We start from the raw sequence: 22,150 nt of genomic DNA on the forward strand, positions 1-22,150 counted from the left end.
TACTCCAAGAACAGGACAATCTCAATAAATAAGATAGTAGCAATTAGTACATACTCGATAGAAATTTATAGAAGCCATCCACAAGAATCAGCATGTTTCAGTTTGTAGTCGTGGATGATGGAGAAAGGTGACGATGGATTAATGCTCTGGTTTTCCTCCAACTAGTTCACAAGCTTGTACAGATGATAAGCAAGCAACCCATCGAGAACTGTTCATGGAGAAGCAGAGTTGAGCACGTTGATGAGCGCCAAGGCATTGCTGGTGAGCTGCGCGATGTTCACGATCTGCCTCCTGATGGCCACCTTCACCACCCCGCCCATGCCGCGGCCGCCGCCGATCCCGTCGATGCACGTGTCCTCGTCCGTCAGCGCTGCGCTCACCCACGTCTGGATGTCGTCCAACCGCAGCCCCACAACTGCCGCGCCCTTCCCCTTGGGGTTTCCCATCACCTCCAGCGACCTCTGGAGCTCGTCCACCGAGGCCCCCGTGGTGGTCATGCAGTCCCTCACCGCTGCTGCCTCCCTCGGCGCCAGGGTCCCGTCGGCCGCCAGCTTCGACACAGCCGCCGCCGCGGACTGCGCCCCCGACAGGCTCACCGAGAGGGCGGAGCGGGCGAGTTCCATGGGGCTGTCCCGGATGACGTTGGCGTAGGGGGAGAGCGAGTCGACGCAGAGGCGCCGGAACGTGGTTGCTCGGCAGGAGCTGACGATGAAGTCCGCATGGATCCTTGCAGCGTCGACGAAGCATGAAGAGATGCAGAATCCAAAGATGATGAGAAGGGTAGCGAGAGTGGCTGAAGCAGCACTATTCCACCGGCGACCTCCCATCATAGATCTGCCTGCTGTTGTGATTCTTGTGACTGCTCTTATAGGAAGAACTCAGCAGCGAGCAATGGGATTGCTTCCATGAACGCAATGAAGGCATGGAGGCCGACATTACACGCACTGCGAGCTGCTTTCCTCTCTGCGCTACCGACATCAGTCCGTCCACACTACATTATTTGGGGAAGCTCCATGTGAATGGCAGAGAAGTTGGTGACCCACACTGGGACCACCACTGGCCCGTCTGATCCACCAATCATCACTTGCGAGCAAAAAGATCCATGGGATCAATGATGGCAGATCTGACATGGGGTCTGCGAAGCTGTTTCAAGCGCTCACACATGCAGATGAAGACGACGCTGGTTTCAAGATGAGGATTTCAATTAGTTTTCCAACTTCCTTCTCCGAGCTTGACTCATGTCAATGAGGACCTGAGCTGGCTTCACGTGAGGCTTGTCGATCTACGAGGCGCTGCACTCTGCTGGCCCTTTCAGACTGTAGAAAGAGGCAACCGAGACGAAGGCTGGGGTTTGATCGCTGTATCTTGTTCTGCGTTGTGCGGCTTGAACTCTCTCTCACACAAACCTTACAAAGGAGACAACAAAGAGACTGTTTGTGACCTACTGAGTAAAACATATATTATGGCGTGATGGGAGGATCGTGCGAGCAGCATCGACCATTGGTTGACCGCACGGATCTATGCGTGGCTGCTCAGCGACGCCAGTGCTTCGAGCTGAGGTCTGGAGACTATAGTCTTCCTAATGTTTGACTAACGGGATTAGTGATGACTACTCTTAAGACTTTAAAGTAATGGAAGAGTCATCCCCTGCCTACCACAGGGCTTATCGGACCAAATGCTTGGATACGATCTCCACAAAGCCTCTTGAGTAATCTCCCATCTAACTTGAGAAGGAAATTCCTCATTGGAATTTTCATGTCCTTCGTGTGGAGTCAGTCAACTTGTGATTAGGTGGTGTTCAACTCGTGATTTTGAGATGGTAGATGCTGTGTACACAATGCAAGATAGCTTTTTTGTTCAGCTGGATGAAAAGGTCAGAGGAGAAGAAGAAATCTTTGATGGAGATTACAGAAAACATGCTACAGTCAAGTATTCTCTCTTTCTCTATCTCTGTCTCTCTCTCTCTCTTTTTAAATTGCTTCTGTTTTTGGGCTTTGAGCAAGAAAAAGGACATGTTTGTCTGTGTAAGCTGACATCCTCGACAACGGTGGAAGCAGAAGCCTGCTTACAGCAGTTGGAACCTTCCCGTTTGTCACTTTTTGTTTCTCGAGTGCCTCGGCCTCAGCTTAGAACCTAAGCGGTCACCCACTTGAGCCCAGTGGAGAAGCATCAGATGGTGGCTAACCTGCATGCAGGAAGAACATATTCTCTTAGCCATGAGAACCTAACAACAAAAAGTCAAAGTAGCAGGCGATGGGGATCAGAGAACTTGCATGCTCTTTTGAGAAAAGAAAGGAAGACTACAACAAGGGCCAGCCCTGCCAAGATGCCCACTATTATTGCGACAATTCTTCCAATGTCATCATCACCATCTGTGTAATCTGCCCACCCACAAGTATGGCATTTAGTGCATATCATGTTCTTGAAGAGTCATGCTATTCTAACCGTGTGAAATGAGAAGGAAGCCATCACAAAGGAGTGAGATTCTTAAAGAACAGAGACATCGATCTAGTAAATGAACACCAATTTTTGTGTCAAACAAGCGGCCACATGTCCATCCTCAGGCACCAGAAAACATATGAACAGGCTTCTAAGCTTCTAGTGAGATCGAAAACACTCCAAAAATCCATACTGTTAATGTGTTATCTACTGTAAAATAAACTGCAAGTTCATCACCACGTAAACAAGGAAATCAAACAGTAGAGAGATGAGCCACAAACCTGCAGAGGTGTGGAAGTAATGGCCGGAAGCCCAGTACCTGGCATAGCACTGAGCCAAGTAGACGTCCGCCGCGAGCGCCGACCCGCACGCATTCTTAAGCTGCCCCACCGCCTGCGACAGGCAGGCCGAGCAGTCCGCCCCGTTCAGGTCGCCCAAGCACTGCACGACGCCCTGCACCGTGCCGGAGCTGCTGACCCGGAAGCTCACCCCGTTCTGCAGGTCGGCCAGCACGTCGTCCCGCCGCTGGAAGAAGGCCTCGTCGCCGCTCGTGACCGTGCTGCACTTGCGGTACACCATGGTGGTGTCGGGCTTGCCGAGGAAGTCCTCGTTGCTGTACCGCACGAAGCAGCCGTCCAGCTGCAGCGAGGCCGCGAAGGAGCCGGGGCAGACCAGGCCGAGCTGGCTGACAGCACTCTGCACGCAAGCGGAGCAGTCGCCGGCGCTCAGGTCGTTCCGGCACTGGTAGAGGCCGTAAGCGGCCATGCCGGGGGGCGAGCCGGAGTCGTCGCCGGAGGTGTAGCTGTTGTAGGATGCCAGCGACGCCCCAGAGACGAGGGAGGTGAGGAGGGAGTTGAGGTGGTTCTGGAAGGCGGTGATGGGATCGTACTTGTTGGGCGAGCAGCCGGCGTAGATGAAGGAGGCAGCTTCGACGGATTGCTTGGTGGTGCAAGCCAAGAGGAGGAGAGTCCAGTAGAGGAGGAGGCAGGGCATGCGGAGCTTCATGAGGAACATGCTGCTCTCTAAGCTTTGAAGTAGCAGAATGGAGCTGTTGCCTTGGTATTCTTCTTGTCTAGGGAATCACAGCATGGATGGGTGGGACGTGCTTCTCAATCCTTGTTGCTCCTTAGCAGTGATCCAACATCTACCACAAGTTAATGGGTTCCCCGAGCTAAATTATAATGGCCGAATGAGCCTAATTATTAGATCTGAGATGAACCATCTTTGTCAGAGATTTGTGGAACACATCTCTCTCCTGTGCCAAGCCTCTGTGGCCATCTTCTTGCCACCAGCAGCAGATGCTACATGCCGATGACACAAGAAAGCGTCGCTCTCCGTCGATGGCAACGTTGAGGAACACAACAGGACTCAGCTTTACAAAACCAGGATGATCATGGCAGTGGCCAAAGAAAGCTCCAGAGAGAACAAAGTTACAGGAGAGAAGATTAGAGCCCATACATTTCAAATCCAGCCCAAAGATCGAACTTGGGAAAGGTTTCACCTTAAGAAACCAAGTATTGGCCCTACGGAGTCCATATTATTTGGGCACAAGCTTGGCAAGCTTCTACATGAAATTTTACTGGTGATGTTAGGAAATCAAAGTAAGAACCATCCCGGCTTCTACATGAAATCTAATCTAAGAACCATCACCAGTAAGAATCAAAACAATCAAAGTATAAGCTCAATCGATTCTCACAAAGAGATTAGGAATAGAAAAACAAAGTATGATGTTAATTCTGACAACCAATTTACTAACCGGTGAGAAATAATCCTCGATAAAGATATTGAAGATTAGGTGCTGCATGATAATTGGTGTCCTAACAAGAAGAAGGCAGCAACTACAAATGGTTTTGCCAAAACCATGTGCACCACATAAAAGAAACCAGTTAGATTGACTTCCAAGAACTCTTGCAAGGTTCTAATTACTATTTTAAGATAAATATCATAATTATCAGAATCAAATTTCTCGACAATTGACTCGGTCAAATTTTGGGTCACTAATCTAATGATCTGATTTTTAATTTTTCCGATTCAATAATTAAATCGTACCAATAACTAAGGTAAATACTTACTAACACAAGGATCCAAACCGAGCGTCAGAAAGAAACCAAATGACACTGATGACTTTATGTGGTCTCAATGTTGTTTGTGATGTACAAAGAGAAACGCTTACCAGCAAAAAGGGACATAAGGTTACACTAAGGTGGTGAGATGCATGCATATGGGCGAGAGAGAGAAGATGGGGGCGTGACCCAATTATGAGCATGTCAGGTTGTAGAAGTTGACACTGTTCATGCCGATAAGTGACGTAAGGAGGATCTTTAGGCTGTACTGGGCAGCATGCGAGTGTAAGAAACTATAGACCAAAAGGACACGCATATTTCCCTTTCAACTCCTTGTACGTGCCTACCTTTTCATCTTCTTCCTCTTCGCTTTGGTTTGGTGGGTTGCACTGTGTTGTCTGAATCCATTTCAAGTTGGGTGTGCCAATGGTCATACGCGTGAAAGAAATTTAAAGACTGGTGATTGTGCATGCAGTCAACATAAATGTATACATACGCACACATTTAATATGTTGTTAAGATCATGGGGCTAAATCCTCGTTATGGCCTCCATGCAAAAGCCACAGCTAATTGTCCCACTTTAAGAGACGGGTTGAAGAACTCCAAAGAAGAGTTGGTCGTGGTATCATCTCCTCCTTGCACCTCCGGCGGAGACGGATACATTGGATCCAAACCAAACGCCGAACAGACCTTATGATGCTCGAGACAATCTGTCTCTGTCATCTACACATTTGCTTTCAACCGCTCTCCTTTTTCTCGTCCGGCGCGCCTCAGACTCATCCAACGCTTACTACTCACTTCTTATAGAGCTTGCTTTTCTCTACCCCCCCTCAGAGAGAGAGAGAGAGAGTCAGAGAGAGAGAGAGAGAGAGAGAGAGAGAGAGAGTTTTGCTTCTTGGGGCGGAGGAGATGGCGGTTTGCGAGGACAAGGAACAGGACCCGCGTATTCGACGCATAGCCTCGTCCATCCGCGTGGTGCCGGACTTCCCCAAGAAAGGTTGCGCCTTTCCCTGCAAGTTTGCATTTTTACGCTGCCGTAGGCTCATACCAGCCCTGTGCTCTCTTCGATCTTTTTGTGTCACCACATGGCTTTCGTTCCTTCTTTTCCACCCATTAAAAAATCGGTTCTTTTTCCTGTATATCTCTGCTGTCGAGAGAACGCGATCGTGCACTTTCCTGTTTGTCCCTGCTTTCTTGTACTTGATAAAGGTTGGATTTTGATGCCAATTGTTAGTTTATCCTCGTAAAAGAATTTGTTCTTTTGATGCCCATGCATGCTTCCATCAGCTATGCCGCTGCTCAAAAATCCAATGTCAACTGATGGGTGCAGGGATCATGTTTCAAGACATCACGACACTGCTGCTGGATCCGAAGGCGTTCAAGGACACGGCGGACTTGTTCGTGGAGCGGTACACGGGGAAGGGCATCTCCGTCGTCGCCGGTAAATTTCTCGACCACCTCGTCTTCGGTAGCTCCGCCATGTCTGCGCTATCTTCCTCTCTCTTCTGTGATGCATCGATCTCTGTTCGTCTCCCTTCCTCCCATTAATGCTTGTCGCCCATCAGTGTCGTGGGACATGTCGGCTGTGGGTCCTCCTTTCTTTAGACTTTTCCTCCATTGGAGGATGAGAATAGATTGACAAGCGGAGCCTCGTCTTCCCTTTCATCATTGCCATTACAGAAATCTTCTCAATCCTTTTTGGCCTCTCGAGAGCCTTTTCTGCAGTGGTAGGGGCGCCTACCTTGACCGCATTGCCACACCGTCGCAATTGGCCATGCTATCATGCACCAGACTCTGAGTTGCGGTCTCCCTCCCTCTCTCTTGCTCCTGGTTTCTCCATTCTCTCATCTGTTCTTGTGGCGGTGGCGTTGGGCCGGTCGACACTGACATTGCTCCCCGGTCCCCACTGCGATGTGAATTGGTGAAAGCTTTGCCACTGTTCGATGGGCCTCGATATTCTATTTTTCTGTTGCCCGTGCCTTTCCTAAGCTGCTTAGATTTGGTAGGTATTATTGCTGTTGAAGAGTGGAACAGCGACAAAGGACTAGTGCTGCATCTATTTTGTTTGAAATCGCAGTCCATGGGGGGGTGGAAACAGTGACACTTTGCTTCTTTCAGATGATAAAGCATTGATGATCCTTTCACAGTATAATGGTCCTTGACTGTCACTTTTGACCTGACTTTATTGGTGCATGGTGGGATCTTTGAACACTTTGTTTGAGAAGGGTGAAAAAAGAAAAATAGTGAACCAAAAATAAACAAAGAGAGGAACTGCTATGAGTCAATGACCATGACACCTTTTCACTTGTTCAATGGAAAGGAAGGTCACATAGTGACTGATGAGCTGAAGCAGCCATATCATCTTTCTTCCCAAGAGTACAGAGTTCTCATGTCAGATGACCTCAGTTTCTCATCATTAATTTTTCTAAATAAATAAAGAAGGAAAGAAAGAAAGTGACTGCTATTAGCTGATGACATCATATCTAATATGTTCAGCTTTAGTGGTTTGCTTTAGCTACTTAAGGTTCCAATTTTCTGTAATATTTTCATTTGTTTTGTAGCACCACATATCATTTATTCCTATGTTCTATTTGGTGAACAGTCAAGAATTGTATGAAATGAGATGGAGGTTGACTCTAGCAGCACAGTATTCTAACTAAATACCATTCGTCATTAAATGTAAATAGTCGATCCAAGAGTTAACAAATTTTAGTTCAAATTATTAGTGTATGGATATTTTGTTGGTTCTGTAGTGCTTTATGCCTTAACATATTGTGTTTTTCCATTTTATGCTGCCGCAGATACAATTTTCGATAAACTTTTACGGCGTCTATCCTATTTCTTTTTTTTGTTTAATTCTTGCACAACGATGACCGGTGAATCATGTAGAAACTGATTTTGGACTTCTTATAGAGGATATTAATGTAAGAGTTAATTCATTTTACTTTTGACATGTGTGTATTTGAAAATCTCACAGTAGATTGATTTCATTGTCCCTAAATTCCTTGTTATGTACTTTATGTGTCAAGCACACAAGTTTCAGTTAATGTTCTACCATCCACATGCAGCCTCCCTCAGACAAGTGGCAATTGAGCTTTTCTAAGGGCACAGATCAGGTTTTGGTACATTCATACATATAACATGATGTCCATATATCAAGGTGTTAATTTTACCTTTCAGCATGTCTCAAGCTTACCAAACTAACATCTGCGTCTTGTTAAAGTCTGTGGCAAATTTTTCTTTCTGATGTAGTGCAAGAATGTAAAGACTCCATCAGCTGACCTATAATTTTCCTGTCTGGAGAAATAAGTATATCTCTTGTGGGTGAAGCAAATTTTGTTGCTAGTTTGACAATTATCTTCTTGGCCCTTGTTCATATCATGTCTTGTTAGTAATAGAGCTAAGGTTCAGCCAGATTTTAACAATCCTGACTACAAATTTATGGTTTAGCTCTGCTTCCACCGTGTTACTTTGCTCGATCCTAATATTGTAAAATAGATTGCAACATCTTTTTTTTCTATAATTCTCTAGGTGAACCTTTCAATTAAAATCTAGGGATATGTTTTTTCTTTCACTACCATTGCACCTCATGTCTTTGCTAATTAATCTATATTTGTTGGAGAGATTATTTGTTTGCATATCTCTAAACCTTGGGAGAAAAGGGGAGATGGCACCAGTTTGCCAAAATAATTTGCAAGATAAAGTTCTTTTACCATTGATACATAAGAAATTTCTTTAGGTTCCTTACCACATGTTACGAGAAAATTAGAAAGTGAGAACTGTGGTCATGAAGAGGATTTGTGAATGGATTTCTGCAACTTTTTTTATCAAACTAAAGTTTTTAATTGTTTTTCTCCATGATGATAGGAGTCGAGGCTCGAGGCTTCATATTTGGTCCTCCTATTGCATTGGCAATTGGTGCAAAGTTTATTCCACTAAGAAAACCAAGAAAATTGCCAGGTACTTTCGAATTTATTAGCAAACAAAATTTTCACTTTACATATATTGCTTCCAGTTGAAATAACAGAGTTAGAAGCATCTGCAAAGCAAGTGCATGCATGGCCACTTGTAAAATCCTATTCAGGAAAATGCTTCTGTTTATATATGTTGAATCCAAGTCTTCATTCATTCATCACTAATCTCTGTTCATCTAGTTGAATTTGAAATGAGAGAATATGATGAACATGATTTACAGTTGTGGCTGAAAATTCTTCACAGCTCTTGGTTCTAATATCTAGGATCTCTCAGTGGGCTACTTTCCTTTGGTTAGGAGGAAATGCAAATCAATTTAATAAATTATGCTTTGAGAGTCACCTAACCAAAGCTATTTTCACTGTCCACCTATTTTCTTATGGTTCGATTCAGTTTGGCAGTTTCAAGTGAATCGTGAATGGCCCTACTTTATCAAATACTATATTTCCTGGAAACAATTTAGCATACCTAAGAAACATCCTCGCATTACGTTGCACTCACCTTTCTTTATATGGTTGAATACTGATTTTTGGGTAACAGCCAGAAGCTTATTTTACTCATAAAGTATTTGTGATGGGGTATCATCTAGCTTTACAAAAGATTTCATAAATATTTGTTCTAGGCAAAGAAATCAACACAAACTCATCAATTAGTTAGCCTAGAAATTCTAAGTGTCATGTTGAAAACTAAGAAGTCTTTTGATTTTTTTAGAGAAACCTTTTGTATTAAGTGCACTCATTTATTATTTAAATATCCTAGAAGTCACATTTTGGATTTCTAAAAGACCTACTAATTCCCTAAGAGATTACTCTTGAAAATCATTACCTTCATTAATTGTGCTGATACTTGTCAATGAATAGTGGAGCTTCTCAATGAATCAAACACTTTAAATTTGAATGAAAAGAATTGCATCTTCATTCTTCTAGTCTCTTATTCTCCTCTCTTATCTCACACTACTCATTCCTTCTCTTCCTCTCCCTTTCTCTCTACTTCCCTATTCTGTTCTATATTAGTTTGTTATCAGAGCCCATCAAGAAACCTGCCCTGTACCCTATTGGATTCCAACTAGCTGCAAAAACTTCAATCAACACCATGAATCATCCAACTTGTTTAACCACTGATCCTCAAATTAATTCATCTTCAATCCAATGTCATTATTGATATAATAGATGTCACAGTGTCTCTTGTTATCCTCAACATACCCTTACCTTAAAACACGAACTAGAGGATCAAATTGATGTAGTAGACCAAGTAGTTCAACCCGAAGCCTACTTCAAGTGATGAAAATGAACTAGAAATTGAAGATGACTATATTAATGTTGTATGCATTATTCTCTCTACTGCTAATGATTCCAATGAATAGCAGAGTACAAGTATCTTCCATACTTTTATCCGAAGCAGGGAAAGAACTTATAAATTGATTATTGAGGGGGGTAGCACTATGAACGAAGTCTAAAAATCTACTATTATGAGACTAAACCTTAAGGTAGAGTCATATTCGACCCCATTCGAAGTAGCTTGGGTTGAAAAAACCACTCTACCCGTGACCGATGCCTAGTACAAGTCAAAATGGGTGATTACCAGGATGAGATTTATTTTGACATCCTGCTAATGGACATTGTCCACATTCTTTTAGGTAGGCTTTAGTTGTATGACCTTGATGTTACCAATCATGAAAGAAAAACACCAATGTCTTTTGATACAAAGGAAAAAACATCATCCTACAACCAGCAAAACCATCAATAAATGATAAATCATTAACTCCCAAGTCTCTTCCACAAGCCTTAACCACTAAGGGGCTCCACTTACTGGATCCTAAATCTTTTGAAATAGAAAGCCTATATAATAAATTTTATGTGGCCATCATTGCTAAAGAAATTCCTAGCATTTGCACTATTCTTGATCCAACTCTTGAGGTTAAATTCTTATTAGATGAATTTTCTGATATCATGCCACCATAATTATCTAGTGAGTTGCTACTCTTACGAGAAATCTAACATGCCATTGATCTTGTCTTAGGATCATAGCTCATTAATCCCCCATATTATAAAATAAATTATAAGGAGAGAGCTAAGTTAAATAAGCAAGTTAAAGAATTTTTGGCTAAAGGCTTTATATGATACAGTCCCAGTTTTTGCATTGTCCTTACCTTATTAACCCCTAAGAAAGATAGGTCATGGAGGATGTGTGTTAATAGTTGAGTGATCAACAAAATAACAATCAAATATCACTTCCTGATTCGTCAACTTGAGGATACATTAGACGTTCTTGTTGGATCTAGTTGGATTTTGAAACTTGACCTAAGAAGCGGATACCACCAAATTCATATTAAAGCTGGTGACGAAGTCACGAAACATTCAAAATTCAATATGGCTTATATGAATGGCTAGTTATGCCCTTTGGTCTATCCAACACCCCAAGCACTTTCATGCATTTCATGAACTAAGTTTTATAAGCCTACATAGGTAAATTTGTTGTAGTCTACTTTGACAACATCTTGAACTTTAGTAAGACCAAAGAGAATCATTTAGAATATCTTCGACAAGATTTACTACCCTTTGAGTTGCAAAGCTCTATGACAATCTAAAAAAGTATTAGTTCATTCAAACCCATGTCCTATTCTTAGGCTTCATCATTTCTGCCCAAGGTGTTACTACTGATCCAAAAAAGATCTGGATTATTTTAGAATGGCCTTAGCCTAAAACCCTTTTTGAGGTTCGAAGTTTTCTTGGATTAGTATCTTTCTATAGGAGATTCATTAGAGGAATTAGTTCTATCATGACACCAATTATTGATTGCTTAATAAAAGGTGAGTTTTCTTGGACCTTAGCCACTACAAAAGCCTTTGCTAACATCAAAACGAGAATGACCATTGGTCCTATTCTTAGGCACCTTGACTTTAGTAAACCTTTTGAGGTCACTTGTGATATCTAGTATAGGTATAGGGGAAATTTTAAGTCAAGAGGGTCAACCTATTGTCTTTTTTAGTGAAAAACTCAATGATGCAAAATAACATTATTTTACCTATGATAAAAAATTCTACCTGATTGTGCAATATCTTAAGTATTGAAAATATTAGCTTCTACGCAAAAGTTTTTTTTATCTTATCACTGGGTTCTAAGATACTTAAATGCCCAAAAGAAGTTAAATGCCCGATATAAGAAGTGAGTTGAGTTTCTCAACAATACTCTTTTGTAATTAAGTATTGTTCAAGCACTCAAAACAAAATTGCTAATGACCTTAGTCGAATTTCTACAATCCTATCAACCATGAGTGTTAAACTCATAGGACTCAAGTGATTAAAAGAAGAGTATATCCAATATCCAGACTTTAGTCACATCTATCGAGAAGTCTAGGATGGAAACCATCGTGAACATATATACTTCATTCTTAAGGATGGTTACCTTTTTCAATCTATTAGATTGTGTGTTCCCCAATCCTCCCTTTGAGACTTCCTTATTTGAGAAATGGACGTAGCTGAGACAAAACCATTGCATTAGTTAAGAGTAGATTTTACTTGCCGTCTTTAAAGCGAGATATTGCCTAAATGGTGTCACGGTGTCAAACTTATCAAATTGCCAAAACTTGTAAACATAATATTGGCCTAAACACCCTATTACCCATTCTACATTCACTATGGCAAGATGTGAATTTAGATTTTATTCTTGGACAACCAAAACATTATATGGCCATGACTCTGTTTTGGTTGTTGCTAATTAATTTTAAAAAATGATCCACTTTATCCTATGTAACGAGACCTACAACACCTCACATATTGCTAAATTATTCTTTCGATAAGTGGTTAAATTATGTGACTTGCCTTCAACCATGGTGTCCGATAGGGATGTAAAATTTGTTAGATACTTTTGAAAACTTTATAGAAACTATTTGACACAACATTAAAGTTCTCTTCAGCCTTTCACCCCTAGACCAATAGTTAAACTGAAGTTGTTAAATGTTCCTTGAAAAATATTCTTAGATGTTTAGTTAGGGAGAAATCGAGAAACTAGGACTTCACCTTACCCACGACAGAGTCTGCATACAATAACTTAATCAACTGCTCGACCGAAAAAAGCCCATTCGAAGTTGTCCTCGACTATACTCCTTATATATCGATTGACCATACACCTCTTCCACTTGATTATCATGCCTTAGAATTAGCTCACTCCTTCGCTCAACATATTCATGATTTACATGTTAAGATTTGACGTAAATTATCCTAAGCAATGAAAGTTATAAACCTATTGCTAATGCATATAGTATAAGTTAAGAGTTTTCAGTTAGTGATTATGTCTTGGTTCTTGCACCCATTAAGAGATTCCCTAAAAATTTATTCAAAAAGTTGCATGCTCGAGCCATTAGTCATTTCCTTGTTATCCAAAAATTAGGATCTAATACATATATGCTCAATTTGTATTTCGACTTAAATATTAATCTAGTTTTCAATGTGGAGAATTTAACTTCATATCATGGTACTTTTGAGCCTCCTCTATTTATCGGTGTTCCTGCAAGTGACAATCCTCCCAAAGCATTAAGTCTCCCATTAACATAGGTGATAGGGCATATTTTGGTACTGCCCTCACAATGATAGCTAGCAACCACGTTAGAACTGACGTGGAGTTTCGGAGCCAACAAGACATCTCGAAGCCGACGTGTTGCATGTGTGCTGACGTGGCACCTCGGGCCCAAAAGAGATCGCGTCCATGCCCGTGCCGCTCGGGGTCACACGAGACGGTGCCGCACAATGCAAAACCACCCGAGAATCAACAAAGCAGCATGGTGCAGTACGGAGCTATGTAGGACGGTCCGCACCGTGCAGAGTGTACGGGCCAATCGCCTCGAGTCTCGGCAGCCATTAACAGACCGCGTACGGTCGACCTACGGCCACGGGTATAAAGGTCGACCCCCTGGCCAATGCCAAGGGATTAGACCTCGGACACTAAAAACATCCTCAACTCCTCATACTAACTTAAGCTTCGGAGGGGTCGAGTCAGGAATCCCCCTCCCAACTTTGGCCTGTGTGTAGGAATCCATAGTGGAAGAGCCCAACATGGAAGAATTGACCCCATGCTCTACCTCGGGTCGTCCCAACTGATGACATTTCGACCCGACCTGGCACCGACTCTCTCACCTCAAGAAACCACGTGGACGACCTTGTGTTCTCGGGATCGAACCAAGTCGTGCTGACTCCTCGGCCATGGCGTGAAGTTGCACAACAACATGGATGACGTAGAGGTCATTCTTGATTACCGCTTTGTTATGTCTGCTACTAGCATTATTCAACACTTTCTTGTCAAGCAGCATGGTCGTCCAACTTCCAATACCACTTGGATTACTTTGGAGAAACTTTATGACTTTACACTAAACTTATTGGACCAATACTTTGTATATTACTCTTCAAGGTCAAGTTCTTTTTCATCAGAAAAAAATGATAGAGAACCATCTAGCTTTACAAAAGGATGTCAAAAATGTTTATTCAAGACAAAAAAAAAAATCAACAAAAAGTCATCAATTAGTTGGCCTAGAAATTCTAAAAGTTGTGTTGAAAATTAAAAAGTATTTTAGTCTTCCTATATCAATTTGTCTACTGCATATGGTAACTAGAGTAGTAATTATTTATGTTGAATTGCTCACAAGACTAACAGGAACTAGTGTGAATTAGATTGTGCTGTAAAAAGATTTCATGATTCAATGGTTCTTGGCATCCGTTATTTGTGCTGTAAATAGCTTCTTAGGTAGCTTGCTATAAATAGTTCTAGTAGTAAAGGTTAATGGATAACGATGCTTCTTTTAAACATAATAGTATATTCTTAGCATATCCTATTGACACAATGGATTTTCTTGTATCAACTAATTAAAGTAACCCCTGGATATCACCTTGCAGTATGAAAAATCAATTATACTAAGAAATCCATATGCTTGATGACCCACTAAATTAATTGTCACATTTAATATTAATAAAAATGGTGATCATTGTAGAGCTTCAAAGTGTGATTTTCCTAACTTGCGAAAATTATGTCATCAACCTTTTCCAGATAAGTGGTGACTGCCATTCATATCACATAAGTATAGGTTTGAAGGTGAATTCTAGCATAAAATTTGTATACTTTTATGATGAATACTTTTGGGATTGCTTTCATTTCTTCTGTTAACATAATGGTTGAAGTTTCTTCATGGACTTTTGCAAATGAACTTCTTACTAAATTCCTGGATTCTTCTGCAATGTGTAGGTGAAGTGATTTCAGAGAACTATGTACTGGAGTATGGAACCGATTGCCTCCAAATGCATGTTGGCGCAGTCCAACCTGGTGAACGTGCTCTGGTAGTTGATGATCTGATTGCAACTGGCGGAACTCTTTGTGCTGCCATTAGTTTACTTGGTAGGTGTGGAATGTTCATATGGCTTAAATTTGTGCTTGGTTGATGAGCTTATGAACAAACATTAAAGCACATTTTGTGCATGCCGTTGACAAGTAAATTTTTTTGAACCTCACAGATTTAGTAGGTGCGACTCTTTCTTGATGCAGCCAACATAAATCAAACATTTCGAGACCTTTACTTGTTACTACTTAAGCATGTCACAGAGTAGCACATTACTTGACTAACAAGTTAGGTGAACATAGGGCAATCAAGACAGGATTTCTAGTTGTTCTGTTGTATTGGAATGAATATGTACTGGGCATAAGTAGAGATATAGACATATGAACTGAAGGAAGTAATCAAACATGGGGAACATGATGGCTACTTTCTCTATGTTTTGATGGAAGATAAATAGCATGCATTCATCATACACTGAAGATACTTTGACTTTCATGCTATAGTAGCTTTGTCACTAGAGAATCTTCTAATCAGGATTGTATCAGACATTTTCTATTATGTTGCTACGTCGAATTCAGAGCACCATGATAAGTTGGACCTGATGTATCAAGAATTCTAGATAGAATTTATCTTACCTAGCTGCCAGTTGTGTCCATTTTATATCTGCTGTAGATAAATCATTATTTTTCGCTGCTCATTGTTAGCTCTCTCTCACTTCAGTTAGCTATCTGCTAATGAGTAATCTTTTATGTTCTTACTTCAGAGCGTGCCGGAGCTGAAGTCGTCGAATGTGCATGTGTAATTGAACTTCCAGAACTCAAGGTGTGTTCTTTTTGCTATTCCTGTTCTAATATACTTTCAGATCAGCTGTTCTCTGATAAACTATGATAAATTTTACTGCAAACATTTGAATATGCCGTTTTCTTCTCGTAGTTGGTTTATGTCTCCTGATTTATCTTAGTAAAAAAGAAAATGAAATTATTAATGGTGAGATCTATGGGATTGATTTATAATTTGTAATGCAATACGCAGGGCCGCGAGAAGTTAAATGGTAAACCATTATACATTCTCATGGAGTCCCACTGATGTTACCATTCTCTTGCTGATGGGAGTTCTCGATACTGTTTATTGGATGATTTCATTCCAATTCTCATAGATGAAGCTGAACTCCTCCCTTGTGTAGCAGTACAATTTTATTGGTTTACTGTGAGCTGCTCTCTTATATCACTTCTAGTTTAGAATTCTCAGTTCATGCAATTGAGACATTTGTTATTACAGAATGTTGCAATGCAATCAGTTCTGAATCGGCTGTTGACTTGAAGAACAAGATTAAATTCTTGAACTGATGCAACTGATCTTGAGAGCCCAATAACAAGATTAAATTCATCCTGTCTTTTTAGCTTCATCTATAATCATTTTGAATTAATTTGGTCAAACAAGTTTGACCAAATTAATAATAGGCTGAAATAATTCTTTCACACTGCCTTCCTTAACTCAAATAGTTTTTATTTTTTGCCAATAAAAAAGGGCCATTTTATGCCTTTTACATAACGATAATTTTTTTTATAAAAGAGAAAAATAACCTGTGAACCACACTCAATTGAAATTAGATATTTTCTAGATTAATTTCAATGATCGAATGTAATAGAGAATTTTCTTTTAAACCAACTCAAAACTCCATAGAATCACAACGACATGAATTTAAGATAATTAATATTTTTTATTTTTAAAAAAATTATGATAATTAATTATCAAAATAGAGATTTTTTTTAAATAGGTTTTGTGATTGAATTTAACGTAGTTTAGTTTCGAATGTAACTTAATTAAGTAAGATTTTAGAATCGATTCATGCATTATGATTGGGCCCATAAGTTGTTTTTAACCATTCTTCCAAGTGAAAAAATAAAAATAAAAAAGTATTGTTTTTTATTGGTAAAATGCCTTAAAATGTTAAAATTAATTATTTTTTATTTAGCTGGAATATGTTTTACTTTCCCAATATTCGTCCGCAGGTATGACGTGGCTTTACACATGGAGGTGACATGTGGGTCCATTGATGACGACGCAGGTATCACCCCGTCCGAACACCTCACATTACGTACATGCACGCCAGCACCCCATGTTTCGTCCCCGACTGTCACGTCGGAACGAACATTCGATTACCAATAGCAAAGCAGGTAGGTGAATAGGTGAGATGAAATGGGACGAGTAAAAATAAGTCTCCTCTTTCGCGTCTCAAAAGAGTAGATGGGTAATTTAGTCATTTTGGTTTAGATTAAATGTAGATTAAAACGGGTGTGATACGCGACTTCAACGGACAGGATTCTCTCCAAATACTGTATACGCATTCCAAACAGTGTTTTAATCTTCGCCACTAGAATCCGATATCCACTCAATCGAACGATGGTGATCTGCTAATTGAAGGATTGCAAATATGGGGTAAGTTGGAGAGGATCCTCTAAGCATTTCCGCGGATCATCTGCCGTTCGATCCGATCCATCCCCCCGACCTGACGATTCCGAATACACCCACGAGAACTCACTATTATTCGTCGTAGAAAAGATATCGTACCTCTCTGTCACCGTTCTTCTCGATTTCTTCCGTCTCTTGGAGTCCCGTTCTTTCCTTCGAGGTTAAGAAGAAGAAGAGAGGGCTCTGTCTTATGCCATCATGATCGGAGGAGGGCTTCTCAAGATCCACCCCTCTGAGCTGAAATTGCCCTGTAAATCTCTTTGTTCTTTTCTTATAAGATCTGATTGGTTTTTCTTTTCTCTCGTCTCCAATTAATCGGAAATTGGATTCATCTACAGCCAAATGATTCGATCTTGATCGGGTTTTTGGTAGTAGTTTTTCTTGTGTTGTTCTCGTGATCTTGATGATCATCGGATTGGTTTTTTCGCTGAATGTATCGAGTTCATGATCCTAATGATGTTTGATTGTGTACGATCGTCGACGTGATTGTCTCGCGAAGTCGAGGTGAAAAAGCAGAGCTCTTGTTGCATGCAGTTGACCAACAAAACAGATCATTATGTAGCTTTTAAGGTATTTCTCATCTCATTCTTTCCTTGATTTACCTAACCCTCATTGCTCTGATTTGTGTTTTGTAGTTTGTGTTTTTAGGATAAATTTCTTTCCAGTTGCTTTCATTCAGAAGTTCCATTTTTGGAAAGACATTTTAGGACTAATTGTTTATGTGAGATGGGTTTCCTTGCAATTCTTAGGTTAAAACAACAAGCCCAAAGAAATATAGTGTGCGCCCAAACATGGGAGTTGTCCTGCCCAAGTCAACAATTAGCATAACAGGTGAAATCGTGTTAAATCTTTAATCTGATTGTTAGGTCACACTCCTCATTGTCAACTGAAGGTTAATTTTCTGTGGCAGTAACAATGCAAGCTCACAAGGAGGCTCCACCAGATTTGCAATGCAAAGACAAGTTCCTGGTTCAGAGTGTTGTTGCAGATGATGGTGCAACAACCAAGGACATAACTGCTGAAATGGTAGCCTGTTATAATGATCTTTATTTCCTTCTGAATCATCTGGATATCATGAAAGTTGATGAATCTATTATATCTTTAGTTCAATAAAGCACCTGGTAAAGATGTTGAGGAGTTCAAACTGCGGGTTGTTTATATTCCTGCTAATCCACCCTCACCAGTTCCTGAGGAATCAGAGGAAGGAATTTCCCCACGGTCATCTGTGTTAGAGAATGAAACTCAGAGTTCAACCTTGTTTGATGCTGTAAGATCATCCTCATCTCCAACTGGTCAATTTGGATATTGCATTTTCTCTGTTATCTCAATTATCTTCTAGGCTTGGACGTTACTAGTGCAAGTGGAAATAATTTCAGGTATCAAGATCCTTCAACGAAGCTTCTACAGAACAATCTCATGAGGTGAAGTTATATATCTTCTATTCTATTTGTGATTGATACTATTTTGGAAGTTATAACATAGAACCTGACATGTTTCACATAATAGAGAAAATAGTAATATTGTTTCTGTTGTATTGGATAAGATAAAAATAGTGGTGTCCTATAATATATATGCCGAAGCTTAAAAACCCTCAAAAAATCACCCAACTTAATTTTGGCAAGGAATCTGGCCAAAACAAATGTGCTCATGTACCTTCCTTAACAGTCTCAAAAAAATTACATACATATACTCCTTTCTAAAAGAAGTTATAAAAACTGAATGTTGTGGATAATTTCAGGTTACTAACATATTCACAATCAAATGTTTGATTTGTTCGCAAGCACAGTTTGGCATTTGGTTTGTCCCAATAAACAAGCTAAGTTTGCTAGCTTCTACATTACCACTTGTCCTTATCATAGTGCTACATGTATTAAAAATGTGTACCATGGTCGGTAAAAGATTTTAAACTATGGTATGGGAGAAATATTCAACAGGTATCAGTATCCATAAAGATGGGCACATCCAAAAATGTTCCACTTTACCTCATTATCAACTCGGTCACAAAGTTTTGAAACAATATGAAATTTGGTATTATTTACTAAATATTGAGTAATCTATTGGACTCCTATTCTGATCTGTTAAAGAAGATAAAATTTACACTTATGCCAATAATTTGAGGTTATTTCTTCTTTTTTCACTTTCTTGATTGGGAGTTTCATATTTTCTTTTCTTGACTGTGATACTTCTATTTTGCATTATCAGCTTATGCAACTCCCATGATCAACCAAAGTAACTTTAAATCTTTTTCCTAAAATAATGCATTATGATTTCTGCCCATTTAAATACGGGTGTACGTATATGGCATGGTTCCATAGGACTGGTGTTCTCATGTTCTTTTGTTCCGATGTTAAAACTGTATATTTTCTGTCTTCTTTCTGTCGTCTCAACTTGTATATCTGATTCTCTAGGAGGAACTGATTATTTCAAAGTTGACTGAAGAGAAGAATCATGCAATTCAGCAAAATAAGAAATTACGACAGGAGCTGGTATGCTTTTCCTGCTTATTTGATACAATATCTGCTTCTTCTTTTTTTCTTTTTTGGTGGAGAATATCTTTATCTTTGACATATATGAGACTCCAAAATCAGCATGCAAGTTATTTTCCTGTGTCATTGATCCAAATTTGGCATTGGCAGATCATAAATTGTTTATAAACATATGAATTGTTTATATATTTTATGGACTGCCAAAACAACAGTAAGTTTATAGACACAATGCTGTGGTCTCCCTTTTGGACATCCTTTCAACATTATGGTAGGCCTTTTCTTTGTTAGGAATATAAATGCATATATCATATTCCATTATCCTTTCAAGGTTTTTAGTTGGAAATTCAACATGACTTTAGAGGTCTTTGGTTCAAGTCTCTATGTTGCTTTAATTTCTTACTCATTTAATATAAGTTCATATGTTGGCACTCTTGCCCTTTTGTAAGCCCACATTGTAAGGAACAATGTTAAGAAATATAAATAAACCATGTTCCTTTTTTCGGCTTAATCATGCTTGTAATCCTCTAAGCTTCCAACATATGAAAGAATACATTTTTATATGAATTAACAGGTGTCAAAAAATTAACAGTCTCGACATAGTGAGTTGATTAGTGAGAGATTCTACTCATACCAAAATTCTTAATTGGGTTCTTTATTGTTTTTCTCTTTGGTCACCCTCATCACAACAATTGTCGCTCATTGATAGTAACAATAGAGGCTGAAGAAAAAGAGGGACCAAAGGGGATAGGCCAATCCTTCCAAGCTGCAATTACTGCTGTAGGTTATCGAAAAGAAAATTGGAATGTCATATAACTAGTTGGAACATAGACAAATTGGAAATATCTTGGTAATTGTGCAAGCCAACCGAATGAACATAAAAGTGCCTGTAACAGAATGATCCATGATGGATCATTTGAACGATTGCATTAAAATGGTCTGAGCTAGAGCCTTTTTATGTCAAAATATTGAACATATGGAATGTATTTAATGAGATGAAAAAAATAAGATTTGTACTTATAAATGGTTTGACACTACTGTATGGAGATGATGGGTTTGTCTTATGTTTTAAGACCTTTATTCATGATTAGAATACGAACCTTTACTTAAGCGGTTTCTGTTAAAATTTTCATTGCACAGTTACAATTTCTTTTGTGGTTCTTCCATGGTGAACCAAAATATTCATAAGATCCATGGTACATTGCTTGCTGCTTTATTTCTTGTTCTCAATTACTGGAAAAAAGAGTTCCATCTTGATCATAAATTTAACTTGTGTCTTTTATCACCCAGGAACTGCTAAGTAAACAAAGCCGAAAAAGCAGTGGTGGCTTCTCTATTATGTTCATCGTGATTGTGGCTATTTTGGGTGTCATATTTGGGTATATTATCAAGGAAACATAAAAACACAAGTCAGATTACATCAAAAGCTTACATCGAGCATATGTCGTCTTCATGCCTTTAACAGAATGATTCTTTTTTTCCTTTGTAAGGACGAAGTATTGGTTTGTGTGAGTTTATTCATTTCATCAAAGAATAATCGTTTTTGCACATTAGTATATTATGTCTACATTTGCAGAAGCTTTTTGGCATTTGATGCATTGCCCTACCACAGAGCACAGCACTCCGTGTGGAAAGCGATGAAATAAACAAAGAAAGAGGAAATACTTATGCTCTTGCTGTGAACTCCTTTAGTCCAATGTTAAGAGATGAGTGGGTGTTATTGTACCGACCACATGAATCATCGACCGCTAGCCTCCTCTCTTGGAAGTCGACGCGGCTGTGTTCAAAAAGTAGTTGGGGAGTCGATGCGCGCCGTTAACGGTTGAGCAGTCCCGTCTTTGGCGGCAAATGGCGCTCATGCTCGGCCATCCCTCCCACACACTGTGGTGCTATCAACCTTGCCAACCATTCTTTTCTATTCCACAATTTATATAGCTTGGCTATTTAACCTAATCATCATCATCATCATCATTAATAATGTGTTTTATTGCTTACATGATTAATAATGTGTCATATAACTTCTCCTTCATTAGCAAACATAAGATCACCATTAACCTTTACATTGTTTATCACTATTACAAAGAAGATGTCAGTATGATCTGACTAAGAAGAGAGATGGAACCCACACCCATTTAGTGACCACTTAATCCATGGCATTCCAAAGTCAAACCTTTGACTCTTTGCATGATCAAACCTCTGGTGAGGGAGATACTATTTTCTAGTTACCCACATAAGTACCAGCGGTCTTACTAGAGGGAAACGGTGGGCTCATGTGAAACTCCATTGCCGAGCCTGCCGCCGGTTTCTCACGTACACGAACCGTGTACCGCGTCATGCTCGCATCTCGCGTGCAAGCTTGTCACGCAACTGTGTCGTGGGGTCTACATGGACCCACAAGTGGAC

General features: G+C 40.0%; 4 protein-coding genes across 5 annotated transcripts; 2 read left to right on the forward strand and 2 right to left on the reverse strand.

Annotated features, from left to right (window-relative positions):
- Nucleotides 1-1,037, reverse strand: LOC135672541 (21 kDa protein-like). The gene has a single exon (XM_065181034.1). It carries the CDS (start codon nucleotides 828-830, stop codon nucleotides 213-215), a length of 618 nt encoding a protein of 205 aa, XP_065037106.1. The 5' UTR covers nucleotides 831-1,037; the 3' UTR covers nucleotides 1-212.
- Nucleotides 1,038-1,866: 829 nt separating this feature from the next.
- On the reverse strand, nucleotides 1,867-3,762 carry LOC103975741 (plasmodesmata-located protein 8-like). 2 transcript variants are annotated; one of them, XM_009390805.3, is made up of 3 exons: nucleotides 2,721-3,756; nucleotides 2,274-2,381; nucleotides 1,867-2,185 (listed from the first exon to the last, which is right to left on the reverse strand). In XM_009390805.3, exons 1-3 carry the CDS (start codon nucleotides 3,451-3,453, stop codon nucleotides 2,181-2,183), a joined length of 846 nt encoding a protein of 281 aa, XP_009389080.3. In that variant the 5' UTR covers nucleotides 3,454-3,756; the 3' UTR covers nucleotides 1,867-2,180. The 2 variants fall into 2 exon arrangements, with proteins under 2 accessions (XP_009389080.3, XP_018676950.2); XM_018821405.2 differs by lacking the exon at nucleotides 2,274-2,381 and having other exon boundaries at nucleotides 2,721-3,762.
- Nucleotides 3,763-5,151: 1,389 nt separating this feature from the next.
- On the forward strand, nucleotides 5,152-16,019 carry LOC103975749 (adenine phosphoribosyltransferase 3-like). The gene is made up of 6 exons (XM_018822052.2): nucleotides 5,152-5,499; nucleotides 5,833-5,943; nucleotides 8,370-8,462; nucleotides 14,705-14,854; nucleotides 15,556-15,614; nucleotides 15,825-16,019. The coding sequence occupies exons 1-6, from the start codon at nucleotides 5,412-5,414 to the stop codon at nucleotides 15,876-15,878; spliced, it is 555 nt and encodes a 184-aa protein (XP_018677597.1). The 5' UTR covers nucleotides 5,152-5,411; the 3' UTR covers nucleotides 15,879-16,019.
- Nucleotides 16,020-17,350: 1,331 nt separating this feature from the next.
- LOC135656594 (vesicle-associated protein 1-3-like) lies at nucleotides 17,351-21,300 on the forward strand. The gene is made up of 8 exons (XM_065175849.1): nucleotides 17,351-17,514; nucleotides 17,764-17,834; nucleotides 18,014-18,095; nucleotides 18,175-18,290; nucleotides 18,370-18,531; nucleotides 18,641-18,685; nucleotides 19,673-19,750; nucleotides 21,038-21,300. Exons 1-8 carry the CDS (start codon nucleotides 17,463-17,465, stop codon nucleotides 21,146-21,148), a joined length of 717 nt encoding a protein of 238 aa, XP_065031921.1. The 5' UTR covers nucleotides 17,351-17,462; the 3' UTR covers nucleotides 21,149-21,300.
- The last annotated feature ends 850 nt before the right edge of the window (nucleotides 21,301-22,150 follow it).

Source organism: Musa acuminata, chromosome BXJ1-4, assembly GCF_036884655.1.
Source record: "Musa acuminata AAA Group cultivar baxijiao chromosome BXJ1-4, Cavendish_Baxijiao_AAA, whole genome shotgun sequence".
Classification (NCBI taxonomy): Eukaryota; Viridiplantae; Streptophyta; class Magnoliopsida; order Zingiberales; family Musaceae; genus Musa; species Musa acuminata.

What these genes read in the sequence shown, in the direction of transcription:
- LOC135672541 (XM_065181034.1), bottom strand. Translation starts at nt 830, where the DNA reads ATGATGGGAGGTCGCCGGTGGAATAGTGCTGCTTCAGCCACTCTCGCT.
- LOC103975741 (XM_009390805.3), bottom strand. Translation starts at nt 3,453, where the DNA reads ATGTTCCTCATGAAGCTCCGCATGCCCTGCCTCCTCCTCTACTGGACT. An exon ending in TTACTTCCACACCTCTGCAG is followed by an intron (nt 2,382 to 2,720) that starts GTTTGTGGCTCA and finishes GTGGGTGGGCAG; the next exon opens with ATTACACAGATGGTGATGAT.
- LOC103975749 (XM_018822052.2), top strand. Translation starts at nt 5,412, where the DNA reads ATGGCGGTTTGCGAGGACAAGGAACAGGACCCGCGTATTCGACGCATA. An exon ending in GCCGGACTTCCCCAAGAAAG is followed by an intron (nt 5,500 to 5,832) that starts GTTGCGCCTTTC and finishes TGATGGGTGCAG; the next exon opens with GGATCATGTTTCAAGACATC. An exon ending in AAAACCAAGAAAATTGCCAG is followed by an intron (nt 8,463 to 14,704) that starts GTACTTTCGAAT and finishes TGCAATGTGTAG; the next exon opens with GTGAAGTGATTTCAGAGAAC.
- LOC135656594 (XM_065175849.1), top strand. Translation starts at nt 17,463, where the DNA reads ATGATCGGAGGAGGGCTTCTCAAGATCCACCCCTCTGAGCTGAAATTG. An exon ending in GTCAACAATTAGCATAACAG is followed by an intron (nt 18,096 to 18,174) that starts GTGAAATCGTGT and finishes TTTCTGTGGCAG; the next exon opens with TAACAATGCAAGCTCACAAG. An exon ending in GTTCAACCTTGTTTGATGCT is followed by an intron (nt 18,532 to 18,640) that starts GTAAGATCATCC and finishes AAATAATTTCAG; the next exon opens with GTATCAAGATCCTTCAACGA.